The following is a 21,614-nucleotide window of genomic DNA, read 5'->3' on the forward strand; positions in this document are numbered from 1 at the left end:
CGCATATTCAACGCTTTATCAAGGATCGTTTCCCACAATCACTCCATCATCACCTGACTGGTCATTTACAGTGCGTCAAGATCCTATTAAGATAAAGTGGGCCAGTGAGCAGACAACACGTTAAGCTTATCACTATGATAAACATTTGAGCGACGAGTGGTGGTTCTGAGGTCTGAAGCTTCAGTAAAGTTATGAAATTTATAGCTATTAAGAGTGGTTGAATCATATATCACAACGGATATTTATCACTTGGAATAAGAGGTCCTTAACCAGCTGGCATAAAAATGTGTGTGTCAAATTCCCCAAAATAAATCCATAGTGAAGTTCAAAATAAATGATACAAAGTAAAAAAAAAAAATTAAAAAAACACACAAAAATCTAAAATTAAATCAATAAGAATCCATATAATCCATGCGTATGCAGCAAATCCAAACTCTGCTTCCTCGACACAGATCATGCTTCCAAAAGTTCTTTCTCAAGAGGAAGAGGACGCGAGTGGAGAGCAGAGACAACACACTAACAACTGCTGGACCAAACCATATTATCCCATTTCCTCCTGCTTGCAGACCCTTTTAACTCGGACTGTCTTCTTGTTCTTCAGCATTTTGCTTCCTCTCTTATCCAGTCTTCTGGTACTGCCCTCCTTCAAGTCTCCAGGGGCAAAATGGGGTGGGGGGTGGTCTGCCATGGGCATCCTCTTGGTGGGGGTGTCAGTACCCGCTTCCTCTCTGTTCCTCCACTACCGTGCGTGCTGCTTCCATTCCTCCATACCTTTTTAACGTTCACGGTGCGAGCAGCAACCCCAACCTGCTGCTGATGCACTTCTGTACCCATGCCTAGGAAGTGCCTAGGGAAGTGTTTTGAAATTACAGGGAAATACTTTTAAAACCAATTAGAGGAGATTTATTTTTTTCACTCGGAACAGTTAAGCTCTGGATTTGATAAGAGCGGATAGCGTAGCTGGTTTTATGAAAGGTTTGGACAAGTTCCTGGAGGGAAAAGTCCATAGTCTGTTATTGAGGAAGACATGGCGGAAGCCACTGCTTGCCCTGGATTGGTTCCATGGAATGTTGCTGCTGTTTTGGATTCCAGAATCTTTAGGATTCTGAATGGAATGTTGCTACTCCTTGGGTTTTGGCCAGGTACTAATGACCTGGATTGGCCACCATGAGAACGGGCTACTGGACTTGATGGACCATTGGTCTGACCCAGTAAGGCTATTCTTATGTTCTTAAGTAATGTCAGAGGAAGAGCCTACGCTGGCAGGTTGGGGTTGCTCCTTGCGCCAGGAATGCTAAAGAGGTACCGGGGGGGGGGGGGAGGGAAGGGGTGGGTGCATGCAGCAGGAGGGGGCGGAGGAGCAGCACCACCACCCTGGGCGCCTCCCACCCTCGCCACGCCACTGTCCAGGGGCGACTGTTTTTGGTTGTGTTGCCTACTTGCCTTTCGGGATGTCATCCACCCTGTGCATCTGAAGTTCAGCATCTCTACACCCCTCAGAAATGAGCTGCTTTCTCACCCCTGGAGTTGTGTCCCTTTAAACTACTGTTGTCGCTTTGCCAACTTGAAAGAATCCAGGTTTTGTACTGTGTTGGCCAGTATGTTTTCAGGAGATGTTTAAGATATATCCAACCATCAAGTAACATAATGGGTTGCAGCGGGCCATTAAGCGTGACTCTCTGCGCTAAACACTGCTTATGCAGTTTGATAGAGAGGCCATTTGTTGCCCAAAGATTTTAATTTTTTTTTTTTTGACAATCACATTGATTAATGTATATTTCCATTTGGGTTTGTAGATTATTTAAAGAACCTTTCAGAAGAATCTTCGGACTATAAGGATACCCAAGGTAAACATTTTCGAAACCTCCGGAGCTGGTGTCGCTTTGTCTGTTTGCAGTAACAAAAGTGACCCTGATGTTCATAGCACTTCTAATGGAATTACTTCCGCATACATTTGCAAGGGAGAGAGTTGTCCTAAGGTACTACTTGTTTCTGTTATCACCTTCTAAGATGTTCTGTGCTAAATTCAGAATATGGCGGCCAAAAATTGGCACCGAAGAAAATCTGCGTTAAACCGTATTCTATAAAAGGCGCCTAAGGTTAGGCATTGTTAATAGGAAAACGCATAGGCCTGGATTCTGTAACTGGCGCCGTTGTCGGTGGCGGCCTTAAAAGCACATTTTCCACCATAAATGTAGTGGGTATGGTGGGATATGGGCCTGGGTCTCCCTCTCTATGGTTCACTACACCACCCATTAGGTCACTCCAGACACCTGCTTTCTGCTCTACTAGGATTTCCCGTACCAGGTGCTGCTGTTATAGAGACGGGTATGTACACTTCTCCCTCCATATTCGCTGTGATAGGGGATTAACAGTCCCGCGAATACAGAAAAACTGCAAATAACTTTTTCATATGTTGTTCGCTATTTTCTATTAAAAAAACATCATGAATAGGGTGAAACCACGAATCACATGATGGGAGACCTGGCCTGTTCCTGAAGGAGAGGCAAAACACAGTGAAGAAAGTGCTGGGACTCGGCGATTTTTCTCTGTAAACGCTTGGAATCAGCGATTTCTCTATGCAAGCTGACATAATTGGGGGGTAGGAGCCAGCAAGCTTAAAACCGCAAACAATCGAAACCGCGAATGCTGAAACCGCGAATACGGAGGGAGAACTGTACTGTTTCTTTCACATCTTTGGAGGGTGGGAGGGGTCGGTGACCACTGGGAGAGTGTGGGGAATCATGACTTAATTCCTCCAGTGATCATCCGATCAGTTTGGGGGTACCGTTTTTACCCTTAGATGCTTTTAAAACAGGTCTGCGGTCTGGATGTCTGAATGGTGTTTGATTATTGCCACAAGATGTTCAAGCACTAAACCCACCCATAACACACCCCCTTGAATTTTGGACGCAGTGCAGATAAAAAGTCTAGCAAGATGTCTAGAAAGTTGGTTTCGAAAATCGGCACTTGGACATTTTGGTGATTAAAAACATCCAAGTGCCGGTTTATGCCGTCTTTTTTGAAAATGAGCCCTTTAATGCACGCATAATGATATTCTCATTTCTTTGTCTTTTTCCTTATTACTGTATTACTCCTTTTTTCTTTTTGTGTAATGTTTCTTTAAAAAGGTTGCAAAAATCAGAAAGATCACAAATCCTATGAGAGTCTTCACTTAGCTTAAACTTTGTCCAGAAGACTCTCATAGGATTTGTGATCTTTCTGATTTTTGCAACCTTTTTAAAGAAACATTACACAAAAAGAAAAAAGGAGTAATAAGGAAAAAGACAAAGAAAAGAGAATCATTATGTCTCAGAGATTGATCATATGATTTAAACGCTATGACTGGACGGTGAACTCCCAAGAAGGGGGGAGGGGTTTGTCAATCCCCATTAGAGTTCATATCTCTGAGCGTTCAAGATAACAATTGATCAATCTACTGAGTCATATAGTATTTGTCACATATATTGGAGTAAGTTCCATTTATTCATACCTCAGTATACATTACAGCAGGGCTGCCCAAGTCCAGTCCTCGAGATCTATTGACAGGCCAGGTTTTCAGGATATCCACAATGAATATGCATGAGAGAGATTTGCATACCAAGAAAGCAGTGCATGCAAATCTCTCTCATGCATATTTATTGTGGATATCCTGAAAACCTGGCCTGCCAGTAGATCTTGAGGACCGGACTTGGGCAGCCCTGCATTACAGTATACTTTACTTATCTCCTCATACAAACTACAGCACCCTGTTCTATTTATAGTTGATTGGAACATCAAACCTCGGCATCAGTCTCTAACCAGGTCCTGCCTCTTGTTTCAGTGGCTCTTGCTGTGGTCATAGAAGTAGCCAACCATGCCAATGATATCATGAAGCAGGGAGTAAGTATACACATTTGGATTCTGCCCCAGAGTTTCATATCATCACATTGATTTGATGTAGATGAATCTAGCCTGTGTTTTCTTTTTCAGGATAATTTTCAGAAGCTGATGCAGATTCAGTACAGTTTAAATGGCCATCATGAAATCGTACAACCAGGAAGGGTAAAAGCTCTTACCAGTTTCTTTAGTAAAATGCTTGGAGCCAGTGCATATGATCCTTGTGCCTTCTCTACCAACACAACGAAACAAAAAGGGAGACCCAATGTTCCACAGTAAAAACAATCCAAAGATAAAACAACAGACTGGATGTCCTGAAAGATGATTTTTATTCGCTCTTCACAATAAAAATACAAATAAAAGTCTGAATTAGTAATACATGTATGATTGTCCTGACGGACCCTACACAGTCCGTGTTTCAGCGAGACCGCCTTCCTCAGGGGTCCGGATGATGTAGGGTACAAAGATTAAAAATATGAGCAAAACAAGCCATTTTCAGGTTTTATGCTCAAAGACACATACATTGTTTTGTTCATATTTTTATCTTTGTACTCTATGTCATCCGGACCCCTGAGGAAGGCGGTCTCGCTGAAACACGGACCATGTAGGGTCTGCCAGGACAATCATACGTGTATTATTAATTCAGACTTTTATTTGTATTTTTATTGTGAAGAGCGAATAAAAATCATCTTTCAGAACATCCACAGTCTGTTGTTTTTACCTTCTCTACCAAAGCCAGCTTTCTGGCTGTTCTTTCTTCTGTTTCTTAAGGTCAGCACAGTGAGGACCTTCAAAAGGCTCGACTGTAGGGCAGCACTTCCTGTCCAGATCTCATCCCATGTGACTTCACGTTTTGAATGTGATCACAGGTGCCGACCTTAAGGAACGGGAGAGAGAGCGAGGGAGTCACACACCACCACAGCTGTCTCTCTTCTCTTTTTGGTTGCCTTTCCTAGCTGTTTTGCCGCCCCCTCACCTTCAAATTTTGGCACCTTAGGCGAATATCTTGCTTCACCTAAGGTCAATTCTGAAAATACTGTTTCTGCAGGCTATTTACCGGAGTAGAGCAAAAATCATTGATTTTTTTTTTTTTTTTAATACTTTTCAGATGGGATCAATATCACATCGCCCCAGTTTATTGTGCTTCTTACATGATAGTAAATGCACAAGATCAAAAGTGAACTAGCAGTGAAACTTCAACTAAAGACCGCTTTGTAAGCGCTGAATATGCCTTTCAGTGCTATAGAAATGATTAGTAGTAGTAGTAGTAGTAGTAGTAGTAGTCTGACCTGATTGTCAGCCAAAATGGTAAAAGCAGGTAGCTTAGCGGGGTTTAAAAAAAGTTTGAAGAAGTTCCTAAAAGAAAAGAAAAGTTGTTATTAAGATGGGCTTGAAAAAACTCGCTGCTTTTTCCTGGGATAAGCAGCATAACATCTGTTTTACTCTTTCGGCATTTTGCAAGGTACTAGAAAAAGGAGACTGGGCTTGATGGACCTTTTGTCTGTCCCAGTATGGCAGTGTTTATATATTCCTATGTTCATTTCCACACACAAAAACACCTTTTGAATCAGATGTCTTTCAGATCGCTGGGGAATGAATTCTTGCATGCCTGTGGTGAAACCACAATCTTAAAACTATGTTAGCATCAGCAGTTAAGTTATTCCCAAATTACTCAGAACTCAGTTTGTATACACTGTATCTGAGAGGCAAAGGCTACTTTTCCATATGCATGCACTGACTAATGTTTATTACATTGCATTGACCAGGTCTTCCTGAAAGAAGGAACTTTGATGAAGCTATCCAGGAAAGTCATGCAGCCTCGAATGTTTTTCCTGGTAAGAAGCCACGTAAATCTCCCAGCATGTCATTCCTAAAGCAGCTTATTTAAAAAAAAAAAAAAAAAAAAAAGTAGAAACTTTCACATTGCATGCAGTTCATCCAAACTGAGCTTTGGCCTTTGGGGGGGAGGAGGGGGGGGCAAAATATGCTAAAAACTAATTTGGGAGATAGTAAATGCTAACAAACAAACAAAAAAAGAAAGTGAAGAAAAACCTAGTGCAGAGCTCGGCAACCTTTTTACAGCAAAGGGCCAATTTATCCAAAATTGTTTGACCCAAGATTTACAAAGAGCCGCAAGGTGTAGCTTCACTCCCCTCCAAGCCCTCGCAGGTCTCTGCACCTCTCATCCCTCCCTCTCTCCCCCAACCCATAGCCAAGGTTCTCTCCCCTCTCCAGACCCCACCCCTCTGATCTCCTTCCCAACCCAACGATTCCCCCCCCCCCCCCCCCCCCCGGCCTGCTGAGATACCTGGCATTAGTGTGGCCCTCTCACTCCTGCCTCCTTGTGGCTGCCAGGACCTTTCACAGCAGCTTATGGTACCACAGGAAATGCTGTGAGCGGCTGCAAGAGGTCGCGGCAACTATTTTAGAAGGCAGCCGCGCACCTGCCACAAAGACCCCCCACTAGATCACCTTGGTTGGGGGATTGTGGGACTGGGAGGGAGATTAAAGGGTTGGGGTCTGGAGAGCTACAGCCACATGCAAGAAGAGCTGCATGTGGCTCGCGAGCCGCAGGTTGCAGACCCCTGGCGCAGTGGTTGGATCTACAGCCTCAGCACCCTGGGGTTGTGGGTTCAAACCCCGCGCTGCTCCTTGTGACCCTGGGCAAGTCACTTAATCCTCCATAGCCCCAGGTACGTTAGATAGATTGTGAGCCCACCGGGACAGAGAGGGAAAATGCTTGAGTACCTTATTGTAAAAGAACCGCTTAGATAACCTTGATAGGCGGTATATAAAAATCCTAATGAAACTTGATAGAGCACCAGGCCGACAACCAGGGAAGCCTGGTTCTAAGCCCAGTGCTGCTGCTGCTTGTAATTCTGGTAAAACTCAACTAATTCTCTGTTGCCTTAGGAGCTTAAAGGCTTATGCAGAAAACTGTGTATTAGAGCCACCGACTGCATGGCTTCTACTGCAGGCTTTCTGCAAAATATTTCCCTCAGGATGCAGTATTCAGTGTGGGAGTCCTCCAACTGCATTGCTGCCAGTGGGGAGGGGGGGGGGGGGCGTTGCTTCAATATTGTATTTTCAATCACTAAAGACCAGGGGTGGGCAAATGTTTTGACTCGTGGGCTACAATGGGTTCTTAAATTTGACAGAGGGGCCGGACCAAGAGCAGATGATGGAGTGTTTGTGTGAACGACTATAAATGAAATATAAATGTCATAACATAAAAGGTTTTGCTCTTTAAAAAGTAGCAAAGCATGAAAACGTAAGGCCCTAGGTACAAAATAAGTACTTATATATAACAGAAAGGTGATTATAGCATATATGTCTCCTCTTCCCTAGAAGACACAGCAGACTCGTTGCTTTCACAGGGCTTGCCATCCTGGTTTTGGGTTCAGGCCTTGGAGTGAGCCAGTAATGAGCAAATTTGGAACGCTCGGACATGTCGATTAGCGAAAAACAGTATTTGATACTCAACAGGGTTTGCTAACTTCCACAGTTTACTGCACTAGGATTAACTCAAAATTTTGTGTTTGCAGTTCAATGATGCCCTCCTGTATACAACTCCAGTGCAGTCGGGAATGTACAAGCTCAACAACATGCTCTCATTGGCTGGGATGAAGGTACATCAGTGGAACCTAGGCAGGAGGGGTGGGGAGGGGGGGGGATGTAAGAAAAGACTAAATCGGCCTTCCGGTAGTCACCTAGCTGCCAAAACCCTTGTCCCATGAGCCATTCATTTGATGTCTTCAGTTCCTCGATCTATTAAGTTTTTAGGTAGCCAGAAGAGGAATGTCGACACTGATTTGCGCATATTAGTTAGTAGAATGAGGTCTCGGCAACGACGGCAGCAAAAGGGTGCGGCAGCCGAGGAGCAAGGCGTTTAGGCCACGTCGAGATTTTGCAGCTAATATGCAGTTAAGGAAACTGCCCTTGGCAGCCTTTGAGCTCTGCTTTGTGGACCTACACAGGCGTTCTGAAAATCTACGGTGGTTCTTCCATGGCTAGACGAAATTAGAACGTAAGAATTGCCATACTTGGTCAGCCCAGTTGGTCCATCTTGCCCAGCATCCTCTTTCCAACAGTGACCAACCCAGGTCACAGGTACCAGGCAGGAAGCCAAATAGTAGCAACATTCCCAAGCAGAATCCCAAAGAATATAAAGATTCTAGAATTCCAAAGAATAGCAACATTCCACGCAGAGTCCCAAAGAACAGCGAGATTCTGGGATCCCAAAGAGGAGCAACATTCCACGCTACCAATCCCAGGACAAGCACATGCATTAATCCTGAGAGATTGCACTTAGGAAACCCAGGGGCCCTTTTACTAAAGCTTAGCATGTGCTAATGAAATTGGCTTGTGCTAAATGCTTAGGATAAAAATGGGCTTCTTAACATTTGATGTGTTAGGGGTGCCCAACTTCGGCCAGGTCAGGTTTTCAGGATTTCCCCAATGAATATGCATGAGATCGATATGCGTACAATGGAAGCAGTGCAGGCAAACAGATCTCATGCAAATTCATTGGGGAAATCCTGAAAACCCGACTGGATTACATAGGGCCCCTAATGTTGATGCTAAAAGATTCTTATCATTGGCCAAAGCTTGACACATAAGGAAGTTTTTGTGTACAGAGTGGCGAATGGACTTTGAATATGTCCTTGAAGGTCACGGCAGAGCCTGTGCAAACTTACCGTATTTTCACGCATATAATGTGCGCGTTATACACGATTTTACAAACCGTGCATAACCTTGCGCGTTATATACGCGTGAGCGCGTTGTACAAATTTTTTTTTACATAGTTCCCCCCCCGACGTCCGATTCACCCCCCTGCAGGACCGCTCGCACCCCTACCCCGAAGGACCGCTCGCACGCACCCCCACCCCGAAGGACCGCTCGCACACACTCCCACCCGCACCCCCACCCTGAAGGACCGCTCGCACCCCCATAGCCTCCCGACCCCCCCCCCCCCGATCATGTAGATGCTCCTACCGGTGTCCTGCTGCTTCCTCTTGGTGGTCCCGCCCTTTCTCTGACATCAGAGAAAGGGCGGGACCGCCGGGGGTGGGGGTGCGAGCGGTCTTGTGGGGGGGTGAATCGGACGTCGGGGGGGGGGGACATCAGGCTTTCAGGGTGGGGACAGGACTTCAAGGGGGAGAGGAGAGTCGGGGCGGGCGAAAGGAGAGTCGGGGTGGCCAGAGGAGAGTCGGGGCGGGCGAAAGGAGAGTCGGGCGGCGACAGGAGAGTCGGGGCAGCATGCGCGGTATACAAAATTTTTAAAACATATTTCGGTGTCCCGCGCGCTATACCCGTGTGCGCATTTTACACGGGTGCGCGTTATCTACGTGAAAATACGGTATTTCCCATGTGTTTAAATGAAACACTAAAAATGTGATTGACTGCTATATCGAAGCAAAACCAAGAACAAAAATCTTTGCAGAAAAAAAGCAAACAGTAGAGACGACTGTCCACTGATGGCAGAAAGGATATTTGAGGAAACCAAATGTTCAGTGTAAGTGTCTTTATTCAAATAAAGACTTTTACATTTGGTTTCCTCAGTTGTCTCTGCTGTTAATTGCTATATCAAACACATCACCAAGGTATTCATTTTTGTTTGGGGAGGGGTGATGGAGGAGATATTTGTTTATTTGGATGTGTTTTGTTATAAGGGTCTCGCCAGCATTTTCAGATAAAGCAAAAAATGACCTAGAAAGTTGTCCTTTGTCTACCCCCCCCCTCCACTTTTAGGTCCGAAAACCAACCCAGGAGGCTTACCAGAATGAGTTAAACATTGAAAGTGTTGAACGATCCTTCATCCTATCTGCCAGGTATTTAAAATGAAAGTGAATTACTCTCTGGGGTGTGGGGATAAACCCTGTAGCAATCATGACTGCTTTATATTGAGACTAGAGAATGACACGGGGACAAATTTGTCCCTGTCTCCGCCAGAATACAATTTCCCCATCCCGTCCCCATGAGGCTTGTGCAGTTAAGGCAGAGCTTACAGGATTGGGACAGGGACAGGAAAAGAACTCGCTGGGACGGAACGGTAAAATTGAGTTCCTGCAGGGACGGGGAAAAATTTGTCCCCTCCCCCACTCATGTCATTCTCTAATTGAGACTATCTTGCTGTCTCTCTGTAACGTAGCGTCGGAAAACAAACTGCCAGACAGAATGAGCTGATACTTGTGCGTAGACTGCAGTTTGTTGAAAATGCCGTAGGGTTCCATTTTGATGCGTTTCGGTGGTTCACATCTGAGTTGCATTAGCCAGGTTTCATTTACGCAGTCACCTCTTTTGTGCGTGCGAAAACCTGCCAATATGCCAGAAAAGCAAACAAGTGCCTGCTGTGTACGGTCAGTTGGCTATAAGAGCAGTGGCGTATAAGGGCATCATCAGGGCTAGTGAAAGGATATCGGGCTTCCTAGACCAGTGTTCTTCAACCACCGGTCCATGGACCAGTGCCGGTCCACAGAAATTTCCTGCCGGTTCACAGGGCCAGCAAGTGCACCAGGCCCAAAACAGTGTTCTTGAACTGCCGGTCCACGGTGCGATCGATGCGGCATTACCTTCGAGTCAGCTCCCTCTTCCTAACTGATTTAGTGCACAAAGCCACGGGCAGTGGCTCCTACGGGCATCCTGCGCCTGAACCGGAAGCCTTTTCTCTGACTTTGCAACGTCAGAAGGAAGGCTTCCAGATGAGGCACAGGACGTGCAAGGTGCAATTAGTACTATTATGGGGGCGGGGTCTGGGGTGGAAATTGCGTAGAGATGGGCGGGGTCTGGCCCACGACTTAGCCCAGTGTTCTTCAACCACCAGTCCACGGACCAGTGCTGGTCCACAGAAATTTCCTGCCGGTCCCAGGCCCAACACAGTGTTCTTCAACCGCCGGTCCACGGTGCGATTGATGCGGCGTTATCTTCGAGCCAGCTCCCTCTTCCGAACTGATTCAGTGCACAAAGCCACGGGTAGTGGCTCCTATGGGCGTCCTGCGCCTGAACCGGAAGCCTTCTCTCTGACGTTGCAACGTCAGAGGGATGGCTTCCAGATGAGGCACGGGACGTGCAAGGTGCAATTAGTACTATTATGGGGACGGGGTCTGGGGTGGACATTGCGTAGAGATGGGCGGGGTCTGGCCCACGACTTAGCCCAGTGTTCTTCAACCACCGGTCCATGGACCGATGCCGGTCCACAGAATAATTTTTTTTATTTCTGCCAGTCCATAGGTGTAAAAAGATTGAAAAACACTGTCCTAGACAAACTTCAGTTCTCATTTATTTGCTTTTAAGAACATAAGAAATGCCTCTGCTGGTTCAGACCCGAGGTCCATCGTGCCCAGCAGTCCGCTCACGCGGCGGCCCAACAGGTCCAGGACCTGTGCAGTAATCTTCTATCTATACCCCTCTATCCCCATTTCCAGTAGGAATTTGTCCAATCCTTTCTTGAACCCCAGTACCGTACTCTGCCTTCCAGGTGTCCACCACACGTTGGGTAAAGAAGAACTTCCTAGCATTTGTTTTGAATCTGTCCCCTTTCAACTTTTCCGAATGCCCTCTTGTTCTCTTATTTTTCGAAAGTTCGAAGAATCTGTCCCTCTCTACTCTCTCTATGCCCTTCATGATCTTGTAAGTCTCTATCATATCCCCTCTAAGTCTCCTCTTCTCCAGGGAAAAGAGACCCAGCTTCTCCAATCTCTCAGAATATGACAGGTTTTCCATACCTATTATCAGACGTGTTGCTCTCCTTTTCCTACATTAAAATCTTGCCTCTATAAGAGATTCTGAGACAGGACACTTTCCTTTCAAGCTGGTAAAATGAACACTTGGCTCAGTGAAATAATCTCAAAAAATTTCTTTCTATCACTCTTTTAGGAAATCAATTAAAAAAACAAACAAACCTATCTTTTTGACAAATTTGTTAATTCATAATCTTCTCCTGTACTTATTTGCTGCTTGTACTTCACTGGTTGTCAGTTGTCTCTTTATTGTGAACCGCTTAGAACTGTTATGGTATTGCGGTATACAAAAATAAAGTTGTTATTATTTCACCGTAATTAACTTCCAGGCCCCTAGTCTCCCCCTTCCCTTGCACCAACGCTGCTGCCTCAGCCCAAAAATGCATAATCGAACATCATAATTCCAAATATCACTTGTAAAAGTTCCTATACCATCTCCCTTGCTCAGTCTATCCAAAATAGTTTTTAAAATTGAAAATTAATAATATAAAACATGAAAATAAAAATAATAATCACACAGGGGACCAAAGGGGCTACATTTTGAAGCGGGCATCTTTGTGAGAAGTCCAAAGCAACATCCATTAATAAAAGCAACATCAATATCGTTATAATTTTTATAAACATAGGCTTGTACAGTGATATCCAATAACGTACACGTGTATTTGCATAAAATTTATACATGCAAAGAAGGTGCACATGTTGCCCTCATTTATAAAATATGTGACTCTAGATCATTTACTTTTTTTCTGTCCCTTGGTCAATGCCTTTTGGAAGATAATTTGGTCCCAAATTAATTCAATGTTAGAAAATCATGTTGCCCTGTCCTATGATACTATTTTATTTGGAACGTCTATGAGATTCAAGAGTCAAATTTCAGCAAATAACAATAAACTTTTGTTAATACTGACGGGGGTTACCATTCAACATGTTACTGGAAATTGGAAGGACTATACTAAACTTAATTATACCTTTTGGTGGAATTCAGTTTGTCATATTTATAAAATGGAGAGAGTGCTTGCTATACAGCAAGGAAATTATAATAGTTTCAAAAAGATTGGGGGGGCCATTGATTGCATATTCTAATGATTAGACACCTTGGACACCTTTTTATTACATAAGACTATATTTAATGTGGGGATGGGGAGGTATGTTATGGGATTTAATGGGTTTATTCCTGATGAATGGGAGGGGTCTTTTTTATATGCATTTGACAATTGTTAGAATGTCAAGTGATTTGTACGAATTATTTGATTGAATTTTGTACACTTGTTGCAAGAGTTAAAACTGAATAAAGAATTTAAAAAAAAAAATAAAATATGTGACTCCATAAAACTACTAGGAGTTATTTTTAGAGTGTAAACAATTTGTATTGACACAAAACAGGCGGAACCAAAGGAAAACATTTGCATACAAAAAACAGCAAACAGAGGCGGGATATCCGCTAGAACAACTCAGAACAGTACAAAATCATGTGTCATTTATACCCACCCACAAACCCCAGAAAGCTCTTCCAAATCACCCCCCCCCCCCCCAGTTACCTACAGGCAGGGAGAGGGATGCAGTCCCAAAAAGGGTCAAAAGATCACACATGATTCCCCCAGGGTCTGGACTCTGATGACCCCAGGGCTAAACACCTTCTCCCCCCCCCCAAAAAAAAAAAACAAAAAACCAACAAAACCCATAACCCAGATCCCCCCTCCCCACACCCGCTCCCCACCCCCAGAGCAGAGGGACGCGAAGAACCAGAAGCGACGTGGGTACACCCAACAATTAAGGTAGGGAATTAAGTAAGAGGCTGCGTCCCCCTAGGGGACATAGAGCGCAAATATGGGTCCCAAAGAAGCAGAAAACAACGCCGACGTTTAAGCGAGATCCCCACCTCCCGCGCCTCCCAAAGAACTAATGTATGGCGGTGGGTTCTCCACTGCCAAAATGTCGGGAGGTTCAGAGATGTCCAATCTTGCAGAATACACCGGCGAGCCAGGAGACAGACCTTACGACAGAGCCAACGAGCCTCTCTGGGCAAGGTCCCAAAAGCACCCGGGATGTCCAGCACTACCTGATCAACAGTACCAGCCACAGCACGACCCAAGATGGAACTCAAATACCGCACCACCTCAACCCAAAAGGCCCGAATGCACCAGCACTCCCACAGGGCATGCGAAAACGAATTGGGGGGCGTTACCACACTTGAGACACGAAGGCGAGGTAATACCTCCAATTTTATAAAGCTGAACCTGGGTGAAGTTACTAGGAGTTATTTTTGACGAACATCTATATTACCACAAACAAATCAGTTCAGTAGTACAAAAATGCTTTTTTCGTCTACGTCAGATTTGCTCAATTGCTAAAATTCTAAATGCTTCCTCCCTCGTGATTTCTTTCCTCGACTATTGCAACACCTTATATAAAGGAATACACAAAAAAAGAAATTAGACGGTTACAAATCGTGCAAAACACAGCAATAAAAATTATCACTAACACAAGAAAATTTGATCACGTTACTCCCCTGTGATTAATGCTCATTGGTTACCAGTGGAGTATTGGATCACATACAAGACCTTGTTAATTACTTTTAAAATTAGAGCCAGAATTTATCAATAGGCTTTTAATTCCATACACTTCCCAGCAATCCCTTTGCTTACTTTCCCAACATCTGCTTTTCGTTCCCTTCTTAAAACACATCAGTATTTACCGCTGGAATATTTTCTCAGCAACTGCTCCATCATTATAGAATTCCAGTCCAAACTTTCCAAGAGAGATCACATCTCAAGACACTTAAGTCCCAGCTTAAATCAGACCGTACTGATCTGCTGATTGAAAAATGCTTTGCAGTACTATGGAAACTTCGTACTATTAAAAAATATTTTGATTCAATGTCTTTTAGGTTACTGGTTCATCATCAATTTTGTCCATATTGGACTACTGTAATATTGTTTATCTGGGATCTCATAAAAAAATTCTTAATAGACTCAGAATAATACAGAATACAGCAGTTCGCCTGATTTTTGGTCTTTAAAACCATGACCATGCCCTTATTATTTAAAGCTCCATTGGTTGTCATTTGAGGCTAAAGTTTTGTTTAAATTTGGCTGTATTTATTTAAAGTTTTATTTGGATTGACTCCAACCTACCTCTCTTCCCACTTTCAATTTTTTAATTCAAATAAGAATACACAAAAAACTTACTGGTTTATGTTTCCATCGGTAAAAGCATGTCGTTATAAGAGATTCTTAGGAAAAACTTTTGCATTTCAGGCTAGTGCAATGAATTCATGTTGGAGTATGCTTATTCCCCCAAGCTCAGTCTTATTATTTATTTAGAAAAATTCTTAAAACTTATCTGTTTAATAAATATGTGACTTAATTGCCATTTTGTATTCTCTGAGAAATTTTGGTATGCTTATGTAAGTAATTCACTGTTTGTGCAGTTCTTTCTTGCTGTAAACCGCCTTGAACTAATGGTTTGGTGTTATACACTTCTCACCCCGTATTCACGAATACGGAAAAACTGCGAATAACTTTTTCATAAGTTGTTTGCGATTTTCTATTAAAAACCCTCCGAAAATGATGAAACCGCAAATAACCTCCAACACATCTTCCTTGTGCACACCGGGAGGGAACCTCCGCAGAGCCGGGGTCAGACTTCCCCAGCGTCCATACTTCTCAATGACCGACCGTGCCAAAAAGTCCAGGGCTCTGGAGCAGGACCAAGCTCCATGCTTGTGCACCTGGCTCGGTCTCGCCCAACCATCCTTTCAGGCAGCAGCGCGTGCTCTTAGCTTAAGCTCTGGCTCAGCTCCCTCCCCGCCCTCTCATTTCTGGCAAACCGAGATGGACAACGAGGCGGCAGTGCCGAGCTCCGGGTCCACTCCGCCCGCTCGCACCATGCCTGGCTTTTAGGAGAGCAGCAGCAGCAGCGTCCAGCTCTTCCCATGAGAACCGGGTACGTGGAAGGCCCTTGCCTGTTCCCTGTCCCCCCCTGTTCAGCTCTCAGTCCCTGTGCGCTTGGTATTCCAGCCCTTTCCCTGTGCTCTTTCTCTGCCTCACGCGCCCCCTGCACTCATGGATGATGTAATTTGGGGGAGGAGTCAGCGTGAGAGAAATCGCAAATAAACGAAACCGCGAGTACAGGGGGGGAAGTATATAAGAATAAAAATTATTATTATTAATAATAATTATTATGGACTATCACCGTCCTTATAAGGTTATTCCTTCTTCCCTCCCCTTCCCTCTTGTTTTTTTCCCTTCCCCTTTTTCTTTAATATTACTGTAACTTTATCCCTGCCTCCCCTAATTATTATTTTTGTGGGTAACATATTCTATCTATTTGTGCCTGTTTTCATGGATTATGTATACATTTATGTCATATTTTTATCTGTTTTTATTTTAATTATACACCACCTTAAATTGTGCATAGGTGGTATATGAAATATTTTAATAAACTTGAAACTTGACTTCACCCAAACTACGTCCCAAGCTGTGACTGTGCACAGGTTCCGTAAAAGTAAATGATGTTTTTCTGTTTACCCGGTCTGTAACTTTCCAGGTCAAATAGGTCCCCACTCTGACATTTACTGGAGGGGGGCTTTTAGGTCTCCAAAGATCATACACAATCTTATCTCCCCTCAGCCTCCTCAGCAAGGGGAAAAAGCTTGAGAAAAGAAAATTGTTTTTATCCCATCTTTAAATTGGGCATAAGAATATAGAATAGCCATAGGCTCAGACGTAATCTAAGGAAATATTTTTTTACAGAAAGGGTGGCAGGTTCGAGGAACAGTCTCCCTGAAGAGGTGGTAGAGACAGAGACTATGTCTGAATTCAAGAAGGCCTGGGATAGGAACGTGGGATCTCTTAGAGAGCGGAAGAGATAATGGTTACTGCAGGTGGGCAGACTGGATGGGCCATTTGGCCTTTTATCTGCCATCATGTTTGTTTCTATTATTTGTATTCATTATGTTTCTATACTAGGACAGACCAATGGTCTATCTAGCCCAGTATTCTGCTTCCAATATCGGTCAATCCTGGTCACAAGTACCTAACGGAATCCCAAATATTATTAACATTGTTTGCCATCAATCCCAGGGCAAGCAGTGGCTTCCCCCTGTGCCTGTCTCAAAAGCAGGGTTTTTGCTCCAGATTGAACTCTTGTCACAAATTGGGAGGGAGATAATGAAGATGCCAAATAAGAGAAAGCAGTGCGTCGCGTGATTTGACGATGCATAATGGAAGAAAGCGGAACTGACTTTGCACATAAGAACCACCGCAGAGTGTAAAATGTAAACCGAGAATCGGATGGATAGGAAAATGCATTACGAGAGAGTGCTTCTGTAGTAAATGACCATCTTCATTTGTTTTGATTCTTGCAGTTCAGCTACGGAAAGAGATGAGTGGCTAGAAGCTATTTCCAGGGCGATCGAAGAGCATACAAAGAAAAAGATCACATTTAATCCGACTAAAAGTCTTGACGAGGTAAAGCTATCACTTGTATATACTGATGACGTAGTTTATTAGACACTGCTGTATCACCTCCATACTTGCCAATGCCTGTGTGTGTTTAGCCAGTGGAAATGTGATATCAAGTTGGTGACTGTGTGGTCCCTGCCCCTCCCCCCCCCCGCCCCCACAAGGAGGCTTAAAACAGATCCTGTGTAACAAAAGTCCTTGTAGACCCATTTCTTGGCTCCTTACCAACATCTCTTCTCTTTCAAGTGATAAAATTATTTGGAGCCTTGGCTCTGATACGGTCATAAAATAAAGGGAAGCGAGACCCCAGAATTTACAGTGTTTTTATTAAGGAGGGGCTCTGATGGCGAAAGAACTTAGCTGCCATTCTGCACTAAGATTGGGTTTAAAGTACTATAATTGACACTTGGGCGAGATGTGACATCCAGAGTCTCATCCAAGCTCTATCTCTCCGTTGCCACACAGGATGAGGTGGGGGTTATTTCTCTCTGATGGATTTTCTTTCTGGTTTTCTCAGGCAGACCCAGAGAAGGAGGAGGAGGACAGCCCCCTAGGATCCAAAGCGCCCATCTGGGTTCCTGACACCAGGGCTACGATGTGCATGGTCTGCACTAGTGAATTCACGCTCACCTGGAGGCGACACCACTGCAGGGCCTGTGGGAAGGTGCGTTTCCATTAGGAGCTGAAAGGATTGGCAAGTCCGTCCCCCAATGAAGAAACTCATATTGGCATGTAGAGGCCTGTAAAAAGAAAATTAAGAAAGGCACAAGGGAGGTGATTTTATTCAGTTATACATTGAGACCCTGATTCTATAAACAGCACTTAACTTCTAAGTGCCATTGAGTGCAACTGTCATTCATCCGCTAGGCGCCGTTTATAGAATCGCACCGGTAGGCATTGAAACCTTAGGCACACACTCATTTAGGCCCGAGTGTGTTTAAGTTAGGCACCTACTGGTGTCTTAAGTCAAACTGCACCCCAAATCCACCGAGAATCCATCCCTAACCAGAGGACATAATTTGAGGTTGAGGGGTGGTAGATTCAGGGGCAATGTTAGGAAATTCTACTTTACGGAGAGGGTGGTGGATTCCTGGAATGTGCTCCCGAGAGAGGTGGTGGAGAGGAAAATAGTGACGGAGTTCAAAGAAGCGTGGGATGAACACAGAGGATCTAGAATCAGAAAATAATATTAAAAATTGAACTAAGGCCAGTACTGGGCAGACTTGCACGGTCTGTGTCTGTATATGGCCGTTTGGTGGAGGATGGGCAGGGGAGGGCTTCAATGGCTGGGAGGGTGTAGATGGGCTGCATTAGGTTTTGACGGAGATTTCAGCAGTTGGAACCCAAGCACAATACCGGGTAGAGCTTTGGATTCTTGCCCAGAAATAGCTAAGAAGGAAAAATTAAAAAAATTTTAATTGAATCAGGTTGGGCAGACTGGATGGACCATTCGGGTCTTTATCTGCCGTCATCTACTATGTTGCTAACCACACCTGCTTTCTGGTAGGTCCCTTGGAGTAGATGCCTATCTCAAAGTGGTATTTGCCTATGGGTTAGGCACCTGCTAGCTAATTAATTTTTTTAATCATGGATATGGCGATACTCGAGAGGATTCAGAAAAGAGCAACACGATTGATAAAAGGTATGAATAACCTTCCATATGCTGAAAGATTAGAAAAACTGGGGCTCTTTTCCCTGGAAAAGCAGAGACTTAGAAGGGACATGATAGAGACTTAAATGATCATGAAAGGGCATAGAGAAAGTGGAGAGGGACAGATTCTTCAAACCTTCGAAAACTACAAGAATGAGAGGGCATTTGGAAAAATTAAGAGGGGACAGACTCAGAACCAATGCTAGGAAGTTCTTCTTCACTCAAAGGGTGGTGGACATCTGGAATGCGCTTCCAGAGGGTTTGATAGGACAGAGTACGGTATTGGGGTTCAAGAAGGGATTAGATAATTTCCTGAAGGAAAAGGGGATAGAAGGATATAGATAGAGGATCACTATACAGGTCCTGGACCTGATGGGCCGCCACGTGAGCGGAATGCTGGGCATGATGGACCTCTGGTCTGACCCAGCAGAGGCACTGCTTATGTTCTTATATTTTAAAGGCGCTTTCAATTAACAGCACCAACTGAGCTAATTAAGAAAATTTAAGTTAGGCGTGCCAATCTAGACATCTAAATTGAGGTGCCGTTATCTGAGCCCGAGAGCCTGATTGTTCCCTGTAGCATATAAATGTGTTTACAGTTGTCCTAAAGCTGGTATAAATTATGTACATACTCTAGTCGAGTACTTTAGAAATGCCTAAAGATGGGCAACTTTTAATAGAGCATTTTCCAAATGTGAAAAACATTGTATACATAGTAAAGGGCTCTTACGGATGTGCACAGATTGAATATATGGATACAAGTATGTGCACCAGCAGGATGGGGAGTATAGGTGGCGGTAGGATAGAGTGAGAGTGGCATTGTGATGTGCGTATGTACTTCAAAAAGTATGAATACATACGTACACACATTTCCACCTTCTTTGGAGAAAGTGTAAGTTTGTGTGTGAGGATTTGTCTGTTACGGAGACTAGGGGGGGTAAATTCTACAAAATGGGCCTAAATAAATAGGCACCTAAAGTTAGGCACCTAACTTGCCTCCCCCCCTTTCAACAAAACCATGGTATGATTTTTAGCGCCGGCCACGGCGGTAACAGCTGCAGTGTTCATATGAGCATTGGAGCTGTTACCGCCGCGTCCGGTGATAAAAACCGTTCTATGGTTTTGTAAAAGGGGGGGGGGGGTTAATTAGTAAATTGGCTTCAGTTATGAGCTGTATCAAGCTCATAATTGGGAAAAAAAAATTAATTTGCAGATAGGCGCCTGTCATCTTAGCCGTGATTCTGCAAAAAATAGGTCCCTATTGCATGACGCTTATCGGTACCTAACACCAAAGTAGGTGTGTTTAGGGGTGGAGAAAGACTTAGGCGCTGTTAGGCACAATTCTCTAAAGGACTTAGGCACCTATAATGTAAGCCTTTAAAACCTTGGCCTACATTACAGGCGCGTAAGTTTTAAATTAGGTGCCACTCAGCATGATTCTGTAACGGGCGCCTAAGTGTGATTGACGTGCAACGGGCACTAATTTTAGGCGCTTGTCCTTGTAGGCACCCAATTACAGAATCTGGCCCTCGGTGCTTATTTTATAAAGGCACTTGAGTGACACCATTAATTGACAAATTTTTTACCCTTATCCTGTGCCAATCCAAATCCCCTAGACCCTCTTGGGTCTCACAAGCTGATGAGCTCCATCCTATGTTCTCCCACACTACGTCAGACTGTTCACCACTGTCTTCCTATACCATACTATACGCCATATTTACCACGCCATGTATACCACATTATCTCGTGCCGTGTTTGTCGTTCCATGTCCTCCATGCTATGTTTGTCATGGGTGCTTGCCTTACCAATTGCCAAGTCCCATGTTATACTATATTAACCATGCTTTGCCATACTGTTTTGCTAAACCGTACTCACCATGCCGTGTCTCACGTTTTACCATTCTGTTAGCTTTGTTTTGCCGTCTTGTCTAATATGACCATGCTACCTGTTACCGTACTATGTCTGGGAATGCAGCACCGTGGCTGGAGCTACAGCCTAGGTACACTGAGGTTGTGCGTGCAGGCCCATGCTGCTCCTGGGTGGGTCACCTGCTCCCCCATTGCCCCAGGTACATTAGATAAGATTGTTAGCCCCATCGGGACAGTCAGGGAATTATGCCTGAGTACCTGAATAAATTCATGTAAACTGTTCTGAGTCCCCTGGGAGAATGGTATAGAAAATTGAATGAATAAATAAAATTACCCCCTCCCCCCACAGGGCTGATTCTCAAAAGCATATCTATGAATAAAGCAGGGCTTTACATTTAGAAATAGTCTTCTATAAAATCACCCTCTTGATATATGGATAAAGAGATGTGTGTTTCACTTGTACACATATAAGTTTACCCATACTGAGTTCCCCGAAGTAGGGTTGAAGAGGGGTTAGCATTTATGAACAGATTTGACAAAATACATGCATACGCATTTAAATTAACCTGAGAAATTTTATGCATGGTCAGCAGCAAGTGTCAGCACATAAATTCCCCAAGGTGAGTTTCAAAGCGTCATATTTTCATTCTGAATATTCAACAGTACCCACATAGGAAAACCAGTTATAAAATGACCTCCCCCCAATAAACAGCAGAGGTGAAATTTGAACCTGGAGCTCTCAATGTAGGGGCTTTTTCCCAGTATCAGCAACTTTCACTGCTGAGTGTTTATAGGGCTGAGGTTGTGTTACAGGTAAAGAACCATCTCCTGTTAGCTCTAACTAGGCCGAGGTTCATTTGCATAATTTACAGACTGGAAAACCACACCTTAGGTCAGAGTACAATCTCTTTGCTTTTTGTGCTGATCTGTGTTCTAGGCTTTGACTTGACAATTGGCTCAGTCTTTTCAGGACAGGCTGCATACCTCGATTCGTCCTAGTTTTCTTAAGCAG

At 44.1% G+C, this 21,614-nt stretch overlaps 1 protein-coding gene across 2 annotated transcripts in view; it reads left to right on the forward strand.

Moving 5' to 3' along the window:
* Positions 1 to 21,614, forward strand: part of FGD6 (FYVE, RhoGEF and PH domain containing 6) — a 183,758-nt gene that overhangs the window by 142,887 nt on the left and 19,257 nt on the right. Inside the window, exons 9-16 of one of the 2 annotated variants that reach the window (XM_033953296.1) lie at positions 1,797 to 1,847; positions 3,824 to 3,882; positions 3,973 to 4,044; positions 5,646 to 5,714; positions 7,425 to 7,508; positions 9,631 to 9,710; positions 16,987 to 17,089; positions 17,601 to 17,747. In XM_033953296.1, the coding sequence (XP_033809187.1) occupies positions 1,797 to 1,847; positions 3,824 to 3,882; positions 3,973 to 4,044; positions 5,646 to 5,714; positions 7,425 to 7,508; positions 9,631 to 9,710; positions 16,987 to 17,089; positions 17,601 to 17,747 (665 nt within the window). The remainder of the gene's footprint in view (positions 1 to 1,796; positions 1,848 to 3,823; positions 3,883 to 3,972; positions 4,045 to 5,645; positions 5,715 to 7,424; positions 7,509 to 9,630; positions 9,711 to 16,986; positions 17,090 to 17,600; positions 17,748 to 21,614) is intronic. The other variant, XM_033953297.1, reaches the window with a different exon arrangement.

The sequence above is a fragment of the Geotrypetes seraphini genome, chromosome 7 (genome assembly GCF_902459505.1).
Source record: "Geotrypetes seraphini chromosome 7, aGeoSer1.1, whole genome shotgun sequence".
NCBI classification, from domain to species: domain Eukaryota; kingdom Metazoa; phylum Chordata; class Amphibia; order Gymnophiona; family Dermophiidae; genus Geotrypetes; species Geotrypetes seraphini.